This window comes from Sceloporus undulatus, chromosome 9, assembly GCF_019175285.1.
Source record: "Sceloporus undulatus isolate JIND9_A2432 ecotype Alabama chromosome 9, SceUnd_v1.1, whole genome shotgun sequence".
Lineage (NCBI taxonomy): Eukaryota > Metazoa > Chordata > Lepidosauria > Squamata > Phrynosomatidae > Sceloporus > Sceloporus undulatus.
The window spans coordinates 19,289,996-19,306,826 of NC_056530.1; the positions used below are offsets into that span (position 1 = coordinate 19,289,996).

General features: G+C 41.4%; 1 protein-coding gene and 1 pseudogene across 2 annotated transcripts; one reads left to right on the forward strand and one right to left on the reverse strand.

Annotated features, from left to right (window-relative positions):
* Window positions 1-112: 112 nt before the first annotated feature.
* Window positions 113-918, reverse strand: LOC121915524 (annotated as a pseudogene).
* A 3,839-nt stretch (window positions 919-4,757) lies between these two features.
* Window positions 4,758-13,494, forward strand: LOC121915264 (interferon-inducible GTPase 5-like). Of its 2 annotated transcripts, none has more exons than XM_042439320.1 (3): window positions 4,758-4,843; window positions 7,691-7,794; window positions 10,559-13,494. In XM_042439320.1, exons 2-3 carry the CDS (start codon window positions 7,781-7,783, stop codon window positions 11,769-11,771), a joined length of 1,227 nt encoding a protein of 408 aa, XP_042295254.1. In that variant the 5' UTR covers window positions 4,758-4,843; window positions 7,691-7,780; the 3' UTR covers window positions 11,772-13,494. The 2 variants fall into 2 exon arrangements, with proteins under 2 accessions (XP_042295254.1, XP_042295255.1); XM_042439321.1 differs by lacking the exon at window positions 4,758-4,843 and adding an exon at window positions 6,024-6,050.
* Window positions 13,495-16,831: the final 3,337 nt, after the last annotated feature.

Here is a 16,831-nt window from a genome sequence, read left to right on the forward strand (position 1 = left end):
TGGCTTCATCGCTGCTTTAATGGTTGTTGTTGTCTTTCCACACCCTCTGAGCAAGAGCTGTGAGGGATTGATCATCTAGACCCAAATTTTGGTCGCACCAAAGAGTGAACCTTCATGGCTGGAAACGAAGGAGAGCCCTGGGATTGGGATAAGACAATAACCACCACCAAAAGGCTTTGGTCAATATTTGTCTATTCATAGCAGTTTTCTTTTTGTCTAGGACTGGGCAGTAGATGCTGGCAAAACTGAGACAAGGCTTGCCTCTTCAGCTTCAGGAGATCACATTCTAGCTTTCCCCGCAGCAGAGGGAAATCAAAGCAGCTGGTTTCATAATTGGAGACTAGAAAAACCTTGGATTGCTCACTCCTCTCTTTTCAAGCCTCAATGCAATTGTCCTGATTTTAGGAGAATTAGCTCTTCATTGTAGTCAGAAGGGGCCGTTTGCCTCTTGGATGCTTCATATCAAGATCCGTATTGCTGCGCACAAAGTAAAAGTCCTTGTTCATTCTTTGGAATCTCATGGACAAGGTCAATGTGAAACGGTTGCGAAATCGCTGGGCCACCAACTATGATGAAGAAATCAAAGCGATTCAAAGTCTACCTGCCTAGCAAAAGCACATTCACCAAACGATGATGCTCCCTTTCCTGGGAGATCCCAAATGGTCTGGGGAAGCTGTGGATGTGGGTATGCCTTGTGATTTCTAGTTGTAGTTGTCTGTACGCCGGTCTCAGCAGCTCTGGATCATCTGCACGCAGATCCCTTTGGCATTGATGAAGGAGGACTTCCAGACCCTGGCTCTCCTACGACAGCACATGTTGAGTGGATTACTGATGAAGGACTGCAGTGATTTTCCTTGCACATCATACAACCGCATCTGTCAGCCTCCCTTCATAAATGCCTGCCTTAAAGTCTTCCATATCCATTGGTTTTTGTTATAACTGCAGGAGAAAGAAGCAAAGTTTTTAGCAGTTCTTTCATCATCATCATCATCATCATCATCATCATCATCATGCCATTAATGCACATAATGCTTTACAACTAAAGAACAAAGGCACAGTTTCCTGCCTTTAGGTTTACCAATCTAATTAAGACAAGACCCAAAGGTCAAAGTAGTGGAGGGGATTGAGTCCAGAAGCACTGCCTCTTGTCATTTGGAATGAAGGAGGGCCTTCCTCTAGTTCTTGGCCAAGGCATGATGGAGATGTGCCTGCTCTTTTTCTCTTTACCTAGGCCAAAAAGTATTTTTTGTTTTCATTAATTATGCCGATTTCAAGAATTACAGGGGGCCCTTGGTATCTACTAGAGTTTGGTTCCAAGATCCCTGTGGATACCCAAATCATGGATACTCAAGTCCCATTAAATACATGGCACAGTAAGATGGTGCCCCTGTATAAAATGACCAAAATCAAGGTTTGTCTTTTGGAATGTATCTATTTTAAAAAAATTTCTAAACTGAGGATGCTTATTCCATCATTAAAACAAAATAACAGTGGATACGGGGGCTGAATGTAGTTTACATTTTTACATTCTCATGCAAGTATAAGCTTTCAGAGAAAAAATAAATATAATAAAAAACTTTATTCATATACCACTTTCCCCAGCGATCAAAGCGGTGCACAGTAGTATCAATATACATAACATCGAATGAAATTACCATTATTAAATACAAAATAATAAACCACGAATACATATGTAATAAACAACTTTCTTAAATCACACATAAGAATTAATAACATCTTCCAGTCATAAAAGCATCTTCACAGAAAATAATTTCTACAAGGGGTGCAGAAGGATATGCAGACCGGAAAAGATGGGTCTTTAAGGTTTTCTTAAGGCATCTAAGGAAAGGCTCTGCTTTATCTCCTCCGGTAGCTTGTTCCAGTATGTGGGAGCTACCGAAGAGATGCTTTTTGACACTTCACTTCAGCAAATCTTTAGCAGAAATGCCTGCCAGTCTTGGGCTGAGATGCTCTTCATGGCACACGCAGGTGTAAATGAACCTTACCTCTGCTATGCATATGTGTCTCAATGCAGAGGTTGCAATTCCTTCCTCCTTCTGCACCAACCAGGCCATTTTTACTTTGCAGTCCCCCAACCCACAACATTGCTATTTTGTCCTGGTGGAGAGCGCAGGCAAGGGGAATGGAAAGCATCTTGTTACGTCCCTGTACCCAGGTACAAAGGTACATATTTGCTGAGACCCCGCATTTGCTCCAATCGTTGCTCCAATCAATTTTTTTGCATTTTGTGCTCCCAAGCAATGCAATGTTTTTATTTTATTTTTGGACATTGCATTTTGGGCAGTCACGCTGCTCCACTTAGCATGTGCATGATCTTCGTTAGTTTGTAAAACCAGTTGGTAGTAGATAACACGAATAATATTGCTCTGACAGACATGAGTTACCACCTTAAAGGGTCTCTAAGACAAAGGTGGGCAGCTGTGGAGACTAGAGGGCTGCATTAACCCTCCAGGGACCTTAGGGGCTGCACCCCCCCAGTCCAGAAAATAAATCCTCTTTTCCCTCACCAGATACTTTCCAGAGGACATGTACACTGTTCTGGGCCTTCCTGGATCCTTGGAGGCATTTTGAGACCAATATATATATATCTATATAATTGAATTTTTAAACAAAAATTTCATGTTGACTCCAGGGAATCTAGAGGGGCTTGAAAACATTGTGGAAAATGCCCTTCACACCTCCTAGAGATACTATTTGGGCATTTGAGATTGCATCCGCACTGCAGAAATAATCGAGTTTGACACCACTTTGATTACCATTGCTCAGTGCCCTGGGGTCTGGTGCCACTGCAAATGACACTTCCCAGAATTCCATGGCATTGAATATTGCTTTGTTAAATTATAAGATTATTTCTGTATTGCGGATGCCCTAAGAGATTTTATTTGCCCTTGAGGGACCCTGGAGGGACACCAAAATGTGCCGGGGCACTGAATCCGTCCCACGGTGTGCGCTTTGCCCACCCCAGTCTAGGGCTCTGTACTCTCCTGTACTATCTAAGACATCTTAGCCTTGCTTTTTGACTTTACATTGCGAAGAAGCCCGGAAAAAAAAAACATCCAGAGTGCTCCTGCTCAAGAAGAAAACCTCTTACCTGCTGCTGTTTACAGTCCTTGCACTGAGCCTCACTATTCCTTTTCCTTGCTCCGTTGTGTGCTTTCTTTTTCTTCCCTTCTTTTCGGGCTCACTCTTATACAATCGCTTCGGTGCACTGAAAGTGAAAAACTAAAGCACCAGCACCTAACTTTTGCTAGTGGGATCTGTGGGTTGTCCCTAGGCTAGGAAAGGCCACATTGCTAACCAAGGCTAGGGAGGGAGCTAAAACTTTAGTTATTTGCAAAAATGGCTGCAATTTGTGTGGATTGGCTTCAATTCCAGAAGTGGGTTTATATTCACAAAAGCTCACCCAAAGATGAAAAGTGCTGTTACATTTTTCACTCCCTTCATAGAAAATCCCTCTCCCTTTTTGTAGGTGTCGTAGTGCAGGGTCTTCTCAAAAAGCCCTAATAACAGAATTAAGGGTGTAGACTATCCTTAAAGTAATTGTGGGGCCTTGTTGTTTCACCATGCTTGAAGCCTGTGGCTTGAGTGTTGGACTAGGTCCCAGGAGAGGAGAAAAACATTACAAAATACTTTAAAAATCGCTCATTTCTGCTCATTAATTTCCCTATCATTGTGTTAGTACCCATTGTTTTCATTATGCTGTGGCATGTTCCGTGTATCATGAGCAGCTTGTGGATTGAGGCCTAGTATCAGGAATATGCTCAGTCATTTTAAGGCAAGCCTCCCTTACTCACTCCATGGGCCACTGTTATAATAGAGTTTGTTGGTTGCAAAGGTTATTTTCTGTGAGTGATTAACCATATGTGGGGTTTAGGATGATGAGACTAGTTCTTTTGCACTGAGGCAATTGTTGAAAGCTTTTAGCCTATTGTAAAAAGGCTGGTTGAGATTCTGCTTCACAGACTCGTCAGTGTTTTGTTATCTTTATGAATCTGTAGCAGAAAACAATTAAATTTTTTTAGTCAATTGTGAAGATTGGCAAGAGTGTTTTCTGATATTCATCAGGTGCTCTTGTGAGCATCAGGCACTTTCTTATGCCATTGGACCCTTCCTATTGACATTGGCCCCTTGTGATGCACACTGGGGGGCACTTGTTATGTGCCTGGGTTACTGTAGATGCACATTGGGCACTCTTGATTGTGCATCAGGCACTCGGGTTGCACTCCAGTACTTCCTAGCTAAAATAGGGAATGCCCCGTCCTTTTGCATATTGGGGGTCATAATGCACCAGGTTACTCCACTAATTACTTACTGAGTGGTGGTAAACTCCTACGTTGTAATGCCATGGTGAATATGGACATTGCAGACAGAAATTAATTGATGGCAGAGGATATTTGGGATGCCCCTGCCAAGTTTGAATCTTGGAGGGTTTAAAATCCACTTGATTAACGAAAAAAGTAATGTGCTTCTTTTCACATGTAAGTATAAATGTAGCTAATTAATTTTGCCTTGACCGTTAAGACATAACTTTCTAAGCTTTCCATACATTGAAACTAATGGGAGAGAGCTGCTAAAGGAGAAAAGCGGTGTTGTGAAATGGCATATGTCTGTTCTATTAGAAAAACAGACTATTTTGGCTTCAGAGGCTCAGGAAAAAAAAAATGTGGCAATTATCAAGAAGGAAACCTGAACAAAACATCGGCCTGAGTGTGGAAACAAAGTTACAGCTTTGTTTCTACCTGTTTCAGCCTCTCTGTCCCTCGCTTCCTAAGCATATTCTGCTCAAGCAAATGATTTAAGAAACAAACTATAGGATCTTAGTGTAAGTTTCTTTTCTCATAGTTGTGTGTTTAGAAAAAAAGCCGTTGCTGTAGGTTGTAAACTCTGCTGCCAAGTTCCACCGCCGTCTCAGATGACCTTTGCCTCCAAAGTTAACCTGGCTGGCAGCCAGGATTGCTCGACAAACCACAGTTTCAAAAGGACAAGATTCACCAGTTGGGGACCAAAATAGACAATTGCACCAGATTTGTTGGGGCTTATTTTGTTTGCAAGTTTTTGTCAGTACATCTGGCTCCACCGCTGTAGAAGGCATATGGTCTCCATGAAGTCCCTGTGTTGAGCATCCCCTCCTGATACTATTGGTTTCTACTTTAGCAGAATTGTTTATAGCCTCTATCACAATTACTCTCTACAAGCTAAATGTATAGCTGTCCTATCAGCCCTGTAAATTTCAATTAGAGTAGTCTATTGGGGAAAAATTGAATGGTGAGTCAACATGCATTTCATAAACCCTATCTAAGCACAGGCAAGTCCCTATTCTCTGATCTGCCTTATGAGTGATCAGGAAAACACCTCTTTCTTGGCTGGATTAGTTTCAATTTGTTCATCATCTGCCCATTACTGACAGTAGACATTGGTTTAATCCAAACAGCTTCCTGGAGGAGGAAAAGATAGTTGGGTGTTACCTACATACTGTGACAGCAGACCCAAAACTCCAGATGACCTCCTAGTAGTTTTCATGTAGATGTTAAGTAACATGGGGGATTTAAAACACACTCTGTGGGACCTCTGCAGGCTAACACCACTTTCTGAGTTCACCCCCCAAGAAAGACTGGAATGACTGCATAAACAGTGCCTCAAGTCCCATCTCAAGAGGGCAGCTCAAAAGGCTATCAGGGTGGATGGTAATGAAAGCTGCCGATAAGTCCAACACAATACTATGAGGAATAGTAGAGTGGATAAGTGTAGAGCTGATGAAAAAATCTGTTTTGTCCTGCTTGTTTTGGCTGCAGATTCTCTGGGCTGGAACGCTGCTTCTGGAGGAAAGTGAAAGCATTTGTTATCTTGCCTGACAGCGTCGTATTAAAAGTTGTCAAAAATGTGGTCAGAAGTGTTGTTAACAATCACCTATTGTTTTTCTTTTTCATCAGAGCTTTTATATAAAGAGAAAAGTAGCCCTCTCCCAAAAAAACTTTCTATGCTGTGTGGGATTCTCTACGACTCCTGAAAGAAGTTACTGGCTGCCAACGGTAAGTCATTTGTGGAACTCTTTTCCTGAAGGTTGCATCCATTGCTCCATGTTTCCAGTCTCTGGAGCAGCAGAAAACAAGTTGCTCCCTCCTCAATATGACATCCCTTCAGTATTTAAACGGGCTATCATATCACCTCTTAACCTTCTCTTCTCCAGGCTAAACAGAGAGCTTGCTAAAAGAGAGAGAGAGTGTGAAATGGCACATGTCTGTTCTATAGAAAACAAGGAATAATTTTTGGCTTCCAGAGGATCAGGAAAAAAAATGTGGCACATATATCAAGAGGAAACCTGAACAAAAAGCCTCGGCCTGATTGATGGAAACAAACTTTACAGCTTTTTTTCTACCTGTTCAGCCTCTCTGTCCTCGCTTCCTAACGCATATTCTGCTCAGCAAATGATTTACCAGAAACCAACTATAGGATCTTAGTGTAAGTTTCTGTTTCTCGTAAGTTGTGTGTTTAGAAAAAGCCGTTGCGTGAGGATGTGATAAGAGTTATTGTACAATGTAAAATTCTGCTGCCTAAATTTCTTATCCACCTGTAGACTCAAGATGAACTTTGTCTCCCAACGTAAACTGGGCTGGGCACCAGGATTGCATTGACACGCACAGTTTCAAAAGACAGATTCACCAGTTGGGGACCAAAATAGACAATTTACCAGACTTTGTTGGGGCTTATTTTGTTGCAAAGTTTTTGTCAAGTACCTCTGGCTCCACACTGCTGTAGAAGGCATATGGTCTCCATGAATGTCCCTAGTGTTAAGCACTCCCCTCCTGATTACTATGTTTATTACTTTAGCCGAATAACTCCTCTATCACAATTACCTCTAACATTCTTAGCCCTGGTACACATGGGCGCTTTGTGGCGTGGTGGCGGCAATTTTGGGCTTCGGGAGTGCACAGCCACCGCATGCTCCTGCACGCTTCCCGAACCATAATATATATGGATGCTGGCATCATAGCGGCCCCCCATTCATATGGGGGCTGCCATGATGCCACCGCCACTGTACAACAACCAGACGTCACTGGATTAACTTTGATTTTGTTCACTGTCATCTGGTCCATTACTGACTGTAGAAGTTGGTTCAATACAGAAACAGCTTCCTCAGATGGAAGGAAAAGATAGAGTTGGGTGTTGCCTACATACTGGTGATAGCAGACCCTAAAATTCCAGATGACCTCTCCTAGTAGTTTTCATGTAGATGTTAAGTAACATGGGGGATAAAACAGAAACCTGTGGGACTCTGCAGGCTAACACCACTTTCTGAGTTCACCCCTCCAAGAAAGACTGGAATGACTGCATAACAGTGCCTCCAAGTCCCATCTCAAAGAGGCAGCTCAAAACAATATCAAGGTGGATGGTAATGAAAGCTACTGATAAGTCCAACACGATACTATGAGGAATAGTAGCAGCTGGATAAGTGTAGAACCTGATGAAAAGCCCTGTTTTTCTCCTTCTTCTTTCCTGTTGGTTTAGCTGAGATGCCCAGGGCTGGAAAGCTGCTTCCTTGAGGAAAGAGAAAGTAAATTTGTTATCTATGCCCATGAAGTGGTATAAAGGTTGGTTATAAAAGTTTCCATAAATGTCGTCATACGCATTGTTAATAAATCACCAATTTTCTTTCTTTTTTTGATCACAGCTTTTATATAAAGGGAAAAGCAGCCCTCTTTCAAAAAACGTCCTAGGCTGTGCGAAGAGTCGCTAGTTACTATCACTGCTGAAAGAAGTTATGGCCAGTCAACAGTAAGTTATTCATGGTTTATATCAATAATCTTCGCTGGGTTGCTGTATGGATGCTTTGCAATGACAAACATATATAAGCATCTTATACCAACATTCTTCCTTCTATAAATCAAAATTATGAAATGAAAATGCCATATGAAGGTTATGTAGGATAACTGCCAAAGTAATAAAGTGGTTTGTTTTGGCTAAGCTTTGAATGTCCAACCTCTGCTTTCTGATGATCCTTGAGTGTCAGACCTCTCTCTTGCATGCTCTCACCTCTGCCATGGTCAGAAGGTCTGGAGATCTCTCCCTGGCTTTGGTTGATAGCTTCCCAAACGTCACAGTCCTCTCCCCAGAGGGATGTCCCTCCCTGGGCTTTAGTTTGCAGTTAGGATGGCTTGGTCTGACAATTTCAGGGTAAAAATGGAGTTGTAAATCAGCCTTATAGGGCTTTTCCGGGAAAAAAATCCTCCTCAATTGCCTGTCTTCCTGACTTAGGAGGTTTTAAAGTTTCTCATTTGCAACTCCCAAACCATTCTCTTTGATGTCTAGTGTAGATGTGCTCCCATGCCTTGGGAACCATGGCCACCCAGAGGACAACGTCCGCTTGGGGCCATACGGAAAGCATGCACACCAAAATTCAGAAGATTTCAGTTTAGTCTAACAAAGCTAATTTATAAACAGTGGAAAGAGACTTTGAATCGAGAGTCCTGGAAGCTCAAGGCACATGTTAGACCGGGAAGCTTGCAAATAGTGCCAAGGTAAAATGGAATAAAGCCAAACGTCTTGGGTACGGAACAAACATTTGTTGATAGTCCTGACATGATCATAAAAATGCAAGTCAGCAAACCAGAAAACACATAGATACCACCAAAGGATAAGTGGCAAAATTTGTAGCCAAATCAGCACCTAATGGCTGCTAAGGAAGCATTTGCTAGATGAGGAAGAAAGCCAGGGTCTTCTTGACTGTGATGCAAAGGTCAGTGCAAGTGATGGTGTGCCCTGAGGCAAAAGACAACATCTCTTCTCTTCCTTTTTTGTAAAATGCTGGTCATCTGTTCCTGGTGATTTAGTCTTCACACTTGCTTTGAATATGGCTTATGCTTCACTCACCAAAGTTGGGGTTCATCTTCATATGAAATTTCTAAATGAACTAAAGTTGATGCTGTCCCTGTGGATTGAACTTGTTCTATAGGTTTGTCATCTGTTCCTAGTGATTTTTCTTCTCAGTTGGTTTGAGGATCTTTCACTTCACTCCCCAAAGTCGGGGTTCATCTTCATATGAAATTTCTCTGCATTTGTCATTCATCCTTTCATTTATTTTATATATCTCTTCTCTGTATTCCTTCCATTGTCTTTTTATTTCATCTTGGTTGTTTTTCATGTCCTTTTTAGGAGTGTAGAACATTTCCCTTTGATTTCTTGGATTTTGTAGAAGAGGTCTCTAATATTTAGAACTGTCAACCAGAGAGCTCTAGTACTTCTAGTAAACAGGATTTGCAGGAAGCCATCGATATAGATCACTGGGAAACATCTTGGAAAGAGACAAGGAAATTTACCTTGTGTCAAAATTACAAGGAGAACTATGCTGGCCATGAAAGTCTTTGACTTCACATTTTTTTGTATTAATTTACTAATAAATTGTAATCCCCATATATCACTGAATGCAATGGCATTTAAATGACAATATCATACATACAGAATAAATATGTTTACATATACATGGGCGCGTTCCGGACAGGCCCTATTGGGCGCCGTCATTATGTGCGAGGGGTGGTGCTTCCTGATGCTACTTGCCCCTCACACGTAATGAGGGCATCAAAATGGCAGCGCCCTATACAGATGGGTGCTGCCATTTTGACGTGATGGACGCCTAGCGTCCGCACGTCTCGGTGCCCTTGTGATGCCACAAGGGCACTGTTGGTGCGTTGTGACGTCACAACGGTGCCGCAAGAAGAAGCTGCTTTTTGCAGCTTCTTTTTGCTGCGCAGAGGAGCCGCGCAGTTTGTCTGCTGCGGCTCCTTCGCGTAGCAAACAAGGGTGGCAGCAGACCACCCTTTTGGGCAGTCTGTAAAGCACCACTGTTCCATGTGGTTGAAGTGAAAATTTGGTAAAATGTGATCTTTTAAAATCAATTTTTTGAAATTAAAAATTGATTTTTTTAAAAAAGAAAACCTTTCTCTTGCTGTTTAGTCTCGTCCCACTCACACCATCTCTTCAGCATTTTTCTTTTTATAATAATCTTCATTAATTTCATTCAACATAAGATTACACATTTTTACATTCTATATTACAATTAACTTTCTTTTTATACTGCAACAATATAAAGCAACAATTATTAAAGGTAACTAAAATAAACCATTTTGAGGACTCTGCCAGCTTAATACATAGGTAGAAAAAATGTAAAAATAAAGTATTGTATTTACCCCACTCTTTCTTGGTATTTACTCTTAATTTTCTAGCAACCAGGGATAATGGGCAGCCTATATAATGATAGGAATATTGTTGCCTTCAAGCACTATATGATTCTGTTCTAGGTTCTGCTTGCTAAAGAGCAGAGAATATTGGCAAGAAACTAATGCTTTGAAAAACTATACAGTGGACAACTTAATACATATTGTGAGAAATACTCAACTTTGCTAGAATTACCGTATATGTTTATATTGATGAAGAGCTTGTGTTCTGCTGGTGAAAGTGTGCCCCGAATAAATCTACATTGTCACATGGAAAACCCCATAGATTCAACAGAGAAATTCTTTAAACTTTTTTTTTTCTTTTACAGATTCATGGAGTTCTTCATCGCCTGGGGTGTTACCATAGCAAGATCATATGTTATTCAAGTGTTTGCTAAAATGAAGGCCGCTTTGGGAGAATTGAAGCTTCTAGATATTGAATCCAAATTACAAAAAGAAATGGAGTTATTAGATAACACTACACTTCACATTGCCATTACAGGAGGGTCGGGTGTTGGTAAATCATCACTTGTCAATGCCTTGCGTGGATTGACTGATGACGGAGAGGGCTCTGCTAATACTGGAGAGACGGAAACTACAATGGAACCACAGGCATATCAGCATCCAGAGTTTTCCAAAGTCAAATTATGGGACCTACCTGGAATTGGCACAGATAATTTTAAAGCAGATCAATATTTAAAGCAGGTAGATTTTAGCCGGTATGATTTTTTCATCATTGTTGTTGGTAATCGTTTCTCTGAAAATGACACCAAGCTGGCTTGTGAAATTCAGAAAATGAAGAAGAAGTTCTACTATGTGCGCAGCAAAATTGATGAGAGTATATCAAATGAGAGCAAGAAAAAAAACTTTAATGAGGCAGAAACCATCCAGAAAATCAGGGATTATTGCGAAAAAAGTTTGAAGAGAAAAGGTGATAATTCAGCAAAGGTTTTTCTAATAACAAGGTGGGATTTGAGCAAGTATGATTTTCCATGCCTTCAAAATGCACTAGAGGAGGACTTGGATGATCTCAAGAGACATGTTTTAGTCATGTCTATGCCAGCTTTTTCTAAAGAAGCCATTAAAAGTAAAGAGAATGCTATGTTAGATCTTATATGGAAAGTGTCCCTTTTGTCTTGTACTATTAGGGTGACTCCTATCCCATTTCTCCCTGTCATTTGTGACACTGTCATCTTGGTGACAGCAATGACAAAAATGTACAAGTGTTTTGGATTGGATGAAGATTCCCTGCATAGACTTGGAGCACATGTTGGCAAGCCTGTGGATGAGCTGAAGTCTGCTATCAAGAACACCCCAACAGGTGGGGCGATCACCACACAATTTGTAGTTGACTACTTGCACAGGTCCAAGGTATGGGTTACAGTATCCCTAGTAGAGTCGCTTCTATATTTTATACCTGTATTGGGCTCTTTGGCTGGTGGAGCTGGAGCTTTTCTAACCACCTTCTACATGCTGACGTCGTTCTTGAAGGATGTTGTGGAAGATGCACAGAATGTTCTGGCAAAATCTCAAGAAAAGTAAGCTGACTAAAGAGTGAAGAAATTCATCTGGATCTATCTTTTCTTCTCTGAAAAGAAGCACACAGTGTAGTTTTTATCTCTTATCTAAACTCCCACAGCCAGCATGCTGCCATGTTCTGACTCTCCACTCAGTTATGGAAACGCATTGGGTGATCTAGGGCAAGTCACAAGCTCTCAGCTTCAGACAAACCAATGATAAACCACCCCTGAACAAATCTTCCCAAGGGTGTCCATAAATAGGAAATGATTTGAAGGCACACAACAGCCACCACCGTTACTCCATAACAATCTTATTGGCATCCTCTGGCTCTTTCCATACTGCAGTTGGAGAAACTATTCTTACCCTGAAATTTAAGGGAAAGATGAATTAATTTCTCTTCCATAACTCCTACTCGGTTTTAATGCTCTCCATTGCCTCTAGGCCACAAAGTTTAAAGGAGCATGCAAAGTGCTGAAACACATCCCCCAGATAGGCTGACTCTAATGAGCAACTTGAAACTTTGACTAAAACCCGAAGTGCTCTCACTGCTCCAGTGATATAGACGGCAGCTGCCCCCATTTCCCCTGCCATATGATTAAATAAACTTCAACCATTTTAGTTACCTTATATACCTGTGTATAAGTATGTATAAGTTGAGGGGAAGTTTCAGGGTCAAAATCATGGATTTTGATATGACCCCTGGTTAAGTCAAGGGTAAAACTTAGGAGGCTATAACAAAGGATGGAAAGGGGAAAATGCTACGTCCATCCCTCCTTCTGTGGACCAATCCTGACCACCTAACACCGATTCCCAGGTGCTGGAGGAGAGATTTTAACACTGGATTGAGAAGGGAAGCAAGTGGAATTAAAAGGGGTGTTTCTTTGATGGGAAGAGAAACCATGAAAATTGGACTCTTACAGACAGACACACAGAGAGAAACATGTGCCTTGAGGCACCAAGAGTGGGGCATCAGGCTTGCTTGTTTCAGGACCTTTCTAAGAAGTTTTAGCGTATCAACCCATATATTAGTCGACCCAGGATTTTAGGGTCAATTTTGGGGCATAAATTTCTAGACTTATAGTCAAGTGTATATGGTACATCCTTGCATTTGTGTTCTTTGTAATTGGCTGTGTTTCACTGGGGAGTATTTTTGAAGGTGCACATTGGCATTCCTTAGGCATGTCCTGATGCACACTGCGAGTGTCCAAATGCCTATTGGTCCCAATGTGCAACAATGACTTTGAAGATGTAGAAATGTCATGGCAGCCCCTTGCTGGATATGGATGCGGTGAAACCGCTCAGTTCTATTTCCAACAGATGTAAGTCCACTTAGAAATCAACTTAATTCAAGCCATCATCACCATCATCATCACTACCAGTTGTGCTTTATAAAGTAAAACAAGAACAACAAAAATCCATCAGCCTTGCCAAAGGCACACAGTCTGGGACATTTAAAAACAGACACATAGGGGAAGGAAGGAGTAATGCAAATATAACACTGTGACTCACACAACGTATGTTTCACTGATGACACCGCTGCCACCAATTTATGTGACGTCTGTTTAATATGTCCCGCTTCTTTCCGTGTTCCAAACTTTGGTAGCGTAGTTTAAGTGTATATAACACACAGGCCAAGGGTATGTTCAAACAGCAACACATGTTTATTTTAACATAGAATTGTAAAATGTAACTTGGACTTGTAATTGTTGACTTGCTTAGTTATTAAAGTACAGGTTCGTCCTGAGTCTTTTTTGTAGATTCTCAACACTTATACTGTCTCCTCTTTCTCTGGGACCAACAGACCCTTTCATGGTCTACAATGAACTTCTACATCCATAAATACTGTTCCCTCAGGAACCCCTGGAACTCAGTCCTCTCTTGGACTCTACTGTTCCCTAACTGACCACCAACTTCAACTCTCAGGACGCCGAACTCTAACCGACCAAACCAGCTGCCACACCGAATCTTCCAATTCATGATGGCGAACCTATGGCACACGTGCCAGAAGTGGCACTCAGAGCCCTCTCTGTGGGCATACATGCTGTCACCCTAGCACAGAGTTTGCCAGAGTTTCTTACTAGAAAGCCAGAGGAACGTGGTTCACCATCACTTCTGATTGGCTTTTTTGTGAGTCAGTTCATCACAAACACACATACAATACAATTGTAAAACACATTATCCAGGCAGAAAATCCAAGACAAATCAAAACAAAACAATGCAACATAACCATGTATAAACTTGGTTCTCCATATCAACAGACCCCTTATCGACAAATTCAAGATCCACAACTTGAAAATATTTTTAAAAAATATTTAAATTCCCCAAAGGAAACCTTGATTTTGCCATTTTATCTAAGGGACACCATTTTACTATGCCATTGTATTTAATGGGATTTGAGAATCTGGAGATTTTGGTATCCACATGGTTTTCTGGAACCAAACCTCAATGGATAGCAAGGGCCCATTATCGTCAAGATATACAGGATTATCAAAGAATTTTTACACAAAAAATTCCAAAAAGCTTTGGGGGGAAAGTATGTACACAATTGAGATTTATGTATTTGTGTATGTCAAGTCAGAGCAAGCCTTTGTTTGAGTTTCTAGAATGCAGATTCTGAACAGTCTGGTAAAAAGAAATAAGGGCAGAAAGACAGGGGTCAGCTAGGTCATGTAGGGCTTTAAAGGTTTAAACAAGAAGCTTGAACTGAATTTTAAAAGGGATAGGAAACCAATAAAGAGATCTCAGAAGTGGAGTAACATAACTAGGATGACGATCCAAAAAGATACTCTTAGCAGCAGAATGCTGGACACCATTCCAATGGAAAAGATATTGGGTTGAAACCTAGTGTTTAGTTAGTCCCAACTAAAGTAGACCAACCGAACCAGTGAACTTTATTTAAGTGTTGACTTGTTATCCAACAGTTAATTCAGTGGGTCTCCTCTAGTTGGGTCTAACCAATGCCAGAATTTCTTTCTCTTTGGTTTGCCTGGTTGAATTTCTCTGAAAGAACGGGTGTAAAGTCCACCGTCATGTTGGAGGTTTTTAAATGGAGGTTGGATACTGTCTTCTCAGAGCCTCTTCAGTAGTGGACACTTCCTAGCAGGGAGTTGGACTGGATGGCCCTTGGAGTTTTTTCCAACTCTCTCTCTCTCTTTATCTATCTATCTATCTATGGCGGCTACAGACCATCCTTAAATGACGGTCTGGCAGCGGTGCCATTTGTGTCGCTGGCAAGCCACAGCAGATATAACGCGTGGCTTGGCGACGGCAAGAAAAAGAAGCCGCAAAAAGTGGCTTCTTTTTGCGGTGTGCCAGTGACGCCGCAGTGCACTATTGGCGCACTCGCGATGTCACCTGGGTGCTGCGACATGTGGACACTAGACGTCCGTTACGTCAAAATGGCGGCGCCCGTGTGAACAGGGCACCGCCATTTTGTACATACTCCGTACGTACTAGGGTTGCAGGCATCTAAAAGAGACGCCCCCAGGCAACACTAGTATGTAAGGAGTACGTACTTGAGTGCCTTTGTGTAGCGGACCTATCTATCTATCTATCTATCTATCTATCTATCTATCTATCTATCTATCTATCCATCCATCCATCATCTATCTAATCTATCTGAAGCCAGGAAGGCCAACTGAATGATATCCTCTGCAGCATTGAGGGCAGCAAACACTGGGGGTGAAAGGCAGGCCCGATGGTACCCACATCCCCAGCCCTCAAGGATTTCCTGCCCAAGGAGGCCACCTCCTTCTGTCTAATGTCAGGATAAGCCCTCCATTCCAGGGAGAGAAGGAATAATAAAAGCATGTAGCCAACTTTTGTTGTACAAGGTTCAACACAAATTTCTGAATCTGGAACCTTTGGCATTCTGGATTTCAACCTTCATGAGCAAACTTGGGCTCACAGGCCCGGCATCTTCCTTCCTTGTTTTAATGTTAAATCTTGGCGTGTTAGTATTGCATTAGGTAGTTATGAGGATGTTGTTGGGCTGAAGATTCTTGGCATGACTAGAAAATAAAAAAACGGTGCTTAAGGAAATTCGTTTCCTTGTGACATGATTGCAACTTGTTGGGAAGCCATTCGCTCCATCATGCAGCCGACGTTTGTTGCACAAGATATTGACACAAAAGCTTTTGTTTTTAGTTACGAGAATGTTGTCAGGCTGAAGATTCTTGGCATTATTAGAAAATAAAAAGAAATGGTGCTTAGGAAAATTCATTTCCTTGTGATACGATTGTAGCTTGTTGGGAATCCATTCCCTCCACCTCCTTTATGGGTGGACCATACCAGTTTATTGGCTCCAGCCTACAAAACACCAACTGGACTTTCATTTTCATAGTGAGAAGTGTACTCTCTCCTGAACTGGAAGGCAAAGACAAAGCAGTTTCTGAAGGTGGGAAGGGAAAGCCATCTTACAAGTAGCCATCCGCCCTGAAATTAAACAGGACCACTGTTTCTTTAGCTCCAAAAAAACAAGTCTTTGTTGGATGCTCAAGGTTAAATCAGTCTCTCCTCATTTCAGTTTTCTCCCCTTGCTTTCCTGAATTTCCATGCTCCCACTCTGAATTGTTTTCTATCAGCTCTTTTTACACATTGAAAGCCAGTTTGCCACTTTAAGAATATAAATGCATTATGCATAGCTTGGATTGGCACAGCAGCGCAGCGTTTGATATATTAAAAAGACTACTTTTGCTACTTTATGAGGACTTTATGAGGACACTAATCTTGTATTACTATCTATTGTTTTATGTATATATTTGTAGAATGTAAGTCGTTGGCAGGTTTCATTTTCATCCATTTTATCGTCTGTATGTACAGCACTGTGTAAATCTACACGCTATATAAAGTATAATCATAATCATAATCATAATAATGACTTAACAAAAGCCCCCCAGGAAAAGAGGAGAAATCATCAACATTAATGAAACGATGTTCTTGTCTTTTCTAGTCCTTCATAGTTCAGAGCAGATATAAAGCACTCATTCTCATAAGAAGAACTTTGGAAAGGAAACCAGAACCAGGGATTGCAATGATGTGACATACTATGCATAATCCGACATAAACATTTACAGTAACTG